This window comes from Argiope bruennichi, chromosome 6 (assembly GCF_947563725.1).
Source record: "Argiope bruennichi chromosome 6, qqArgBrue1.1, whole genome shotgun sequence".
Taxonomy (NCBI): domain Eukaryota; kingdom Metazoa; phylum Arthropoda; class Arachnida; order Araneae; family Araneidae; genus Argiope; species Argiope bruennichi.
Genome location: NC_079156.1, coordinates 16,920,634 through 16,929,621, shown reverse-complemented (window position 1 = coordinate 16,929,621; position 8,988 = coordinate 16,920,634). Strand labels below are relative to the sequence as shown.

The 8,988-nt window shown below is 33.5% G+C and overlaps 1 protein-coding gene across 1 annotated transcript; it reads left to right on the top strand.

Moving 5' to 3' along the window:
- The first annotated feature begins 518 nt into the window (after window positions 1–518).
- Window positions 519–2,661, top strand: LOC129971288 (uncharacterized). The gene is made up of 2 exons (XM_056084908.1): window positions 519–1,934; window positions 2,617–2,661. Exons 1-2 carry the CDS (start codon window positions 519–521, stop codon window positions 2,659–2,661), a joined length of 1,461 nt encoding a protein of 486 aa, XP_055940883.1.
- Window positions 2,662–8,988: the final 6,327 nt, after the last annotated feature.

Below are 8,988 nucleotides of genomic sequence, written 5' to 3'. Positions count from 1 at the left end.
TCGTGGTGTATGGGTTAAATGACTCAGTGATTTCCGTTCGATCTCGAGTATCCGCTACTTGTGTAACAAGGCCCGAACCTTTGAGACTGAATGAAATTTATTAGTTGTTCGGATAATTACGTATCTTACTCCATCAAAGCGAGTAGATGAATGCGTAGGAGGGTTAGATAATATTAATTTAGGTGATGAGCATTTTTATATTCCACAAAGAGTTGATTTATTGGTCGGAGCGGAAGCCTTTTTTGAGCTGTTGAAACCAGGGCAAATATGTCCACCAAATTCCAATTTTACAAAATTCTGTTTTTGGTTATCTAGTGAGTGGGAGTATTTATAACACGGAAGAAAATAAAATACATTGAGGGTTAGTCAAAGAACGTGTTGATTTAGAAAAGACTTTAAGAAGTTTTTGGGAAATTGGAAATGTTGTAACGGAATTAATTGAGAGTAAAGAAAAAATGTGTGAAGAACATTTCAAAAATAACTTTTCGAGAAATTCGGAAGGATAATATATTGTAAAAATGCCCTTAAAGGAAGATCCTAAATGTTTAGGAAAATCTAAAGAGTTTGCGCTGAAAAAATTAAACTTGTTGTGGCAACGTCTAATTAAGGATCCAAATTATTTGTCCCTATACAGAGATTTTTTACGTGAATATTTAGAGTTAGGGCACATGTCAGAAATTCAAGATGAGGAGGAAGAAGCAACTTATTTTATTCCTCATTTAGGAGTTTATCGACCTGATAGGCAGTCAACAATGCTCAGAGTTGTTTTTAATGCAAGTTATCCAACTTCAAATGGAAATTCCCTAAATTCCTTACAATATACCGGAGGAATAGCGCAAAGTGATTTATTTTCCATCATGGTTAGGTTTCGTAAATATGCCTATGCCTTCACAGCGGACATAAAGAAAATGTACCGAATGATCTGGATTCACCCAAGTCAGAGAAAGTTACAGAGCATTCTATGGAAAGAAAATGAGAAGGAACCAGTCAAAACTTACGAACTAAATACTGTGACGTATGGAACGGTGAGTGCACCATTTTTAGCAACTCGTACGTTAAAACAAATAGCGATTGAAGAGGGAGAAAATTATCCTCTAACTGCATCCGTCATTGAAGATAACTTTTATATGGATGATGTGTTAACCGGTTCTGATAATTTAGTTACCGCCAAAGAACTTCAATGGCAATTAATTGATATCTTGGAAAATTCTGGCATTCAACTGCACAAATGGCATAGTAATTGTGAAGACCTAGTATCAAGTAGTGAAGAAATCTATAATTTTACACACTCCGAGGAAACGCAAGTTTTAGGAGTTTCCTGGAATAACAAAAGAGACAGCCTTTACTTTAAAGTTGATATCAAGCCGTCTCAAGGGAAAGACTGTCGAGTCACAAAACGCTGCGTTTTATCCACTATAGCAAGACTGTTCGATCCTCTTGGATTACTAGGACCTGTAGTGACGGAGGCAAAAATATTTTTACAGCAATTATGGTTTTTAATTATGGTCAACACGTATGGTCTGGATTGGCATGAGGTACTGCCTGAGAAACAAACGAAAGAGTGGTCAAATTTCGTCGAATCATTACAAAGTGTTAGTAGCATGAAATTTGAAGGATGTATACTTACCGAGGGAGCTGAAGTGATAGAAATCCATGGGTTCGCTGACGCATCAGAAGCCGCTTGTGGTGCAGTTATCTACTCTAAGTGCATTAAAGATGGTCACGCATCAATTAAATTGATTTCCAGTAAATCGAGAGTGTCTCCATTAAAAAGAGTCACCATCCCAAGATTGGAACTTTGCGCTTCAGTATTTCTAGCCAAGTTAGTGCAAAAGGTGATACATGCCCTCAAATTACCAATATCCTGCACCTATCTATGGAGTGACAGCATGATTGCTCTTTCATGGATTCGCAAAGAACCATTTCTTCTTAAGGTATGTGCCTACCTTCGGAGACTTTTTTTAAATATTTAAATTTTCAATAAACAAAAGATGTTTTTATTTAAAATGGATCATAAAACTTTAAATTTAAATGTAATTTGTATGAAATTATTATTAATTTTTGAAATATTGGTGGTTTTTAGTAAAATTTTAATGAAAAATTACACTTACGGTAAACTTTCTACAAAAAATTCTAATAAATATATTTCAATAATATTTATACACTAAATAAATAACACCCTTATCTATGTTCTGAACTAAAAGATTTGCAAAACTTTAAAAAGTTTTTGAATTATTTGAAATTTTGTGTCAAAAATCCCTTTTTTGAAAAAAAAATACTCATGTTTTTTTCACAAAAAAAGCAATAAAATAAAAAAATGAAGATGGAGATTAGATTTTATTTCATAACACAGATAAAATATATTTAAACATTTTCTCAAAATTTCAAATAAATATATTAAAGATATTTTTTGGTGATGTTTAGCTTAAAGCAAAATATTGAAAAACACAGTTTTTCAGAAAACACATTTAAAGATTTTAATGCATCATAAAAAAATTTTTACTCCTTTTTTATTCTTGAAATTCACCAAATTTTAGGTCAAACCCTCTTTAACTTTATTTTTAACTAATTTTGATTTTTTTTTTTTTTTTTTTTTTTTTTTTTTTTTTTTTTTAGCTTTCAGCTTTTTTTCTGGTCAGTTTAGTGGAGGGCAATGACTGACGTCTCGATTTCTTAATTAGCTCATCATCGATTCCCATACATATTTTTAAAGTCAGAGGATTAATTGGAATTTCCAAATGCTCAAAAATAGGTAATAGACCTATGTAACCAGAATTAAACAATATGGCTGCCACATATGCACCTAAAAACAAAGTTTCCTGTTCCACAAAATGTTCTTTAGGTAGTATTGACCATAAGATGTTGTTGAAACTTTCATTATTGTTCTGTGTCATACCATGCAAGCATTTTTTTAATAACTCTCTATCACAGAGTTATAAATATGTAGATTTTATCACCTTCATCACAGAACTAGGAATACCTGGTGATTTTTCGGAATATTCTGCTCCGTTGCTCATGGCTTGCTGGTATCGACACCAGCTGTCAGTCCCTTCTGGACACTGCCTATGCATTAGGTTTCTACTGCTAGAACAGCAGTGAAAGAAAGCAGCTATAACAGCAGATTGCATTTTTCCAATATCTCCAACATTACTACGGATAGCAATTCCATAATAATTTTGAAGCTTATCGATAAATTTATCGGTTAATTTTCCTTTTCCACCGAGTCCTTTGGTCTTCTTTTTTAATTTCCTAAGTCGTGACCCTACTCTTTTTTGAACGTGCCCTATACATTCAAGTTTTGTAACCGTATCTTTTCCATAGATATCCTTTACTTTTAGAAATGCCTTAGAGTCACCATCACCAAAATATTCGGTGTATTCTAACTCTCGTTTCAATACTGATCTTTCAAAAATTCTGTAAGCCCCAACAGCTTCCATATTTCCTGATGACCCCTTGTAGTTAGAGCATTCATGGTTGCAAGTTATTTTTCTCTCACACATTCTACAATATTGGGTCATCACTTCTAAATCCAATATTTTTCCAGTATCTATGGAAATAGCCGAGACACAGCCATTTAGTGACATATGGCCTCTTCGTTGCCATGTGCCATCCACAGAAACACCACAGCGTGTGCTTCCTTTCAAATTTTGCACTTCTTTAGATGCAACTTTCAGGTTTTCTTCACAACAGTAATTTGCTGATGCTAACAGTTTCAGTTCATGAGTTCTAAATGTCTGTTGAGAGACATATGGCAAATTTAATGTGCCCAGCAATTTCTTCCCAGAAGAAAATCCTCTGCCAATCAACATTAATGCGAGTACCAATAAAGTATTTAACGGCGATGTTTTATTCATTTTGGGGGTTGACGTGAATCCAGTCATAAATACACATTTACAAGATATTGTAAAATTTGAGCAAAGACCTTCTTTGGAATCTTCAGTCAGTTTCACACCAGTTCCAAAGCACTGAGGGCAAGAAAGAATTGCAAATAAAGTCTGCAAATAAAGTCTGGATATCGAATATCCTGTTACCTTTTAACTCTGGAACGTCTGATTTCAGCAAGTCAGATAGTTCCAAGGTCTTCAGTTTTGCTGCACTTGAAGTAGACGCATCATTTTTAGGCTTAGAGTTATTGTACCTATTTCCATGAAAGGTACGTTTTTTAGATTTTTTAGAACGAGCTTTTGACATTTTTATGCGAAGAAAACTACAATTCAACTTCAAAACAGGAAAAATAAAAAGAATTATGCTAAAAGTTTGAACAAATCGATTGAAACAAGAACAACGCTTTTGAATTACGAGTGTAAACAAGCTAAAAACGATAACAGTATTGCCGTTCAGTTACTGAAACTTGAATTAAAAAAATTGCTGCCAGATTTAAAAAAATAATAAAAAAATGAAAAAAGGAAACATTTATTTATATTTTTAAAAAAGATTTTGGCATTTATATCGATTAAAAGTTACAAAACAGACGCGTAAATGTATTGTTTACATTTTTGCGTCCCTTTAAATTCCCACTTCCGGTTACAAAAAATCAACTTCCGGTTTATTAATTAGGCTGTAACTTTGCTTCTAATTAACATAAAAACAAAAATGAAACAGTTCTGGATTCGTAAATGTATGGGCTATAAAATGAGAACATAATAAAAATTTCGATAATTTTCACGGAAACGCTGATTTTAGGGTAGGCACATACCTTAAGTCATTTGTTGCCAATCGGGTAACCCAAATTCAAGACCTCACTTGCATTGAAGATCGGAGATATGTCCCTTCTAATGAGAATAATGCTGACCTCATCTCCAGAGGACTCGATCCTGATAAACTTCATCATTGCAAACTGTGGTTTAAAGGACCATCATTTTTGCGTAGCAGTGAATACCCAAATAGAGACATCTTAATCAGAGTTATTGCAGATGACTTTTCTAAAGAGTTTAAACCATCTAGTGACTCTAATTGTTTTATAAGTGATAACAATAATTTTCTTCATAATGTTCTAAAAATTAGTAATAGTTATAGTAAACTTATTCGTATTGTGAGTTATGTTCATAGGTTCATCGAAAATTGTAGAAGGAAAGATGACAGATCAAGAGGTTTTTTATCCCCTGATGAGCTCAGACAAGCCGAGCTTTCATTGGTAATTTTGGCTCAACAAAGTGAGTTTCTCAAAGAGATGAAAGATTTAAGATGTTTTGGTGAAGTCTCAAGGCAAAGTCAGGTAAAAAATTTACATCCCTTTATTGATAAAGCAGGTATTTTAAGAGTTGGTGGACGACTGTCCAACAGTAATTTGAGCTTTGATAAAAAGATTCCGATATTGTTACCAGGTAATCATCGGTTAACGAGATTAATAATTACTAGTTATCACATTAAGCATTTGCATATAGGGCCACACACATTATTGTTTACTATAAGGTAAAGATTTTGGCCGATTAATGGCAGAGCTGAGTGTAGGAAGATAGTCCACGAATGTGTAACTTGTTTTAAAGCTAAACCAGTAACGTGTGACCAACTAATGGGTGACCTACCTAAAGAGCGTGTGAGTCAAAACTTTCCATTTGTGATTTCAGGAGTTGACTTTTGTGGGCCATTCACAATTAAATACAAGCACACTAGCGTAAAGGCACATAACAAAAAATTTATGTGGGGATATTTGTGTGTTTCGTCACAAAAGCTGTGCATTTGGAGCCTGTAACAGAATTAAGTTCTCAAGCATTTATAGCTACAATTAAAAGGTTTTTTTCGCTTAGAAGGAAATGCAGTATTTTATACTCGGATAACGGCATAAACTTTATAGGGAGCAATATTGAGTTACAAAGATTGTTTAAAATGGTCAACAATCCTGATGGGAGTTTAAGCGGTTACATGAGTAATGAAAATGTAAAATGGAAATTTTTGCCTCCTAGAGCCCATAACTTTGGAGGACTTTGGGAAGCTGGGGTGATATCCTTCAAGTTTCATCTGAAAAGAGTAATGGATGGTCAGAAATTAACTTATGAGAGCTTTTTAACAATAATTAATCAAATTGAATCTATTTTGAATTCTCGACCACTTACTCCTTTATCTTCGGATGTCGATGATTTGAGCGCTCTCATACCCGGCCATTTCCTGATCGGAAGACCGTTTACAGCAATTGTAGAGCCAAATTTGACAAATATATTAGAAAATAGACTGGGTTTATGGCAAAAAACCACAAAGTTTGTGCAACTAATATTGAAAAAATGGCATAATGGCATACAACCTTGCATCAAAGATCGAAATGGTACTTTGATAAACAAAACTTAAAGGTCGGAGACATGGTTAGAAGAAAGACAAAGATAACATGGCTGTTGCAACTGGGTAATAGGTAGAACTGTGGCGGTCTTTCCGGGAAAGGATAGCAAGATTTGTGTTGCTAATATTAAAACAAATAAAGGAGTTTTCAAACGTGCAATTTCTAAACTTTGTATATTGCCTATTGAATCTTAAATATTATTCACTCGTAATCTAGTGTATATATTATATTTTATTTTGTTAACTTATCAAATTTTTGTGTGTCATTTGAGATTCTGTTATATTATTCATTATATCGTGTCATTTGAGATTCTGTTATATTATTCATTATATCGTGTCATTTGAGATTGTTATATTATTCATTATATCGTGTCATTTGAGATTCTGTTATATTATTCATTATATCGTGTCATTTGAGAAACTTATTGCATTTATTATTGTGAATTTAATATATGTTGATTTGAGAAAGAGAGTACAATTTTGTTGAATGTTAAAACATTGCAACGCCCGGCGGTATATATCTGCGAATACTATCGTCGCGCCATCTGTAGGAAAGAGTTTTTGTGAAACAGTCAGTTGAGTGCGAGCAGCCGGGAAGAGATGAGTGTACCATCGGCTCTCGTCAAATTATTGAGATTGGATAAAAAGTGAATTACAGTCCACTAAATGAGCATTTATTTATAGAGTTTGAGTTCTTTCAAGAGCTACGACGACAGATAGTGAACATTAATCCCCTCTTTCCCTAACATTTCTCCTATTTTTATCCAAAAATTCCCGTATTTTCCCCTCAAATTATCACAATTTTTTTCTAATTTTAGAGTAACATTTTCCCTTTTTCTCTCTAAAATTTCTGGTATGGTTGTGAACATTCCTCCCCATTTTCCCCAGCATTTCTTCAATTTCGATCTATAAGTTTCCCTATGTTTCCCTAAAATTTTCTCAATTTTATTCTTATTTTAGAGTAAAATTTTCCAATTTCCCTCTAAAATGTCTGGTATGGTTGTGAACATTCTTCCCCATTTTCCCCAGAATTTCTCCTATTTTTATCTAAAAGTTCCATATTTTCCAATAAATTTACACAATTTCTTTTCTTAATTTAGAGTAAAATTTTCCCTTTTTCTCTCTAAAATTTCTGGTATGGTTGTGAACATTCCTCCCCATTTTCCCCAGCATTTCTTCTATTTTAATCTAAAAATTCCCCTATTTTCCCTTAAAATTTTCACAATTTTTTTCTTATTTTAGAGCAAAATTTTGCCTATTTCTCTCTAAAGTTTCTTGTATGATAGTGATTATTCCTCTCCATTTTCTCCCACATTTCTCCTACCTTTATCTAAAATTTCCCATCTTTTCCCCTAAAATTTTCACAATTCTTTTTCTTATTTTGGAGTGAAATTTTCCTTATTTCTCTCTAAAATTTCTGGTATGGTTGTGAACTTTCCTTCCCATTTTCCCCAACAATTCCTTTTTTATCTAAAAGTGTTCCGACCTGTCCCTTGTGCTGCCCTCTTGCGGCAAAGGGAAAAAACACTTTAGTGTATCGTGAGCGAGTGATGTGTGCGGTATCAAGACAGCGTGCTGCTAAGCAATGATGGCAAGAATAAAAGGAAAGAGTCCAAAATTATTCTTTTGTGGTGATTTTTTAATAATGTGATAGCAATCGACATAGTTTTAGTGCGTGTATGTTCATATGGTCCGTCTCGGAGGAGGTGAAATAGCGATCAGCGATGGATTACGTTGTGTGTGTGTGTGTGTGTGTGTGTGTGTGTGTGTGTGTGTGTGTGTGTGTGTGTGTGTGTGTGTGTGTGTGTGTGTGTGTGTGTGTGTGTTGTATAATGGATTAGCGTAGTGCTTAGTCGAAACACGAACCGAAACTTGTAGCTTGAGTGGTCGATGTGGGCGTAAATAAATCAACTCTGTTTTCGCGTATTCTCTCTTCCCAATTCTCAAGGATAATTATTGTGGGTAAGTGTTCAATTACTTTAATTTTCATTATTTCTTTGTCTAGTTTGAAGAAAGACGAATTAAAGAGTTTGTGTACGGAACTAAATATTCAATTTGCATCTTCCGCTAAAGGCGTAGATTTGATAAGTATAATTGAGAATAGTGACATTTATAAGCAAAGAATTGAGGTTGTGAAAAATTTAATTAAAGAGTTTTCAGACGAAAGAAGTAAAAATTCGGATCAAGCCGAAAACGGAAGTTGTTCATTAGAACAAAAATTGGAGATTGGAAAGCTTTCGCTTTTGCGTGTGGAGAAAGGAATAGAGCTTTTAAAGCTCAAATCCTCATCGTGTGAGCTTAGCAATAATGAAAAGAGTTTTAGTTTAGAGAATTTAACTAAGAGTATCAAAGTTTTGACGATTCCTGTTCCCAAAAATGCTGAATGTTTTAATCTCTTTTTCAATTCGCTTGAAAAAGCTTTCAAAACAAAGTGAGTTTGTGATAAAATTAAATAGAAATTCTGTTAAATCTATTAGGGGACAGAATTGGCAATTTAATGCTTTATATCAAAGAAGAAGAGTTGAGTGACCATGAAAAAATTAAATCTATTGTTTTAAAACAATTTCAACCAACTTATCAAGAACGTCTAAAACAATTTAAAAGTGCAGTAAAATTGCCAACAGAAAATTATGCGCAATTTGCTTCAAGAGTTAGATCTGTTTTTGAGTATTACATTCAACTTCGTAATGTGAATGATTTTTCTAAATTGTGTGAGTT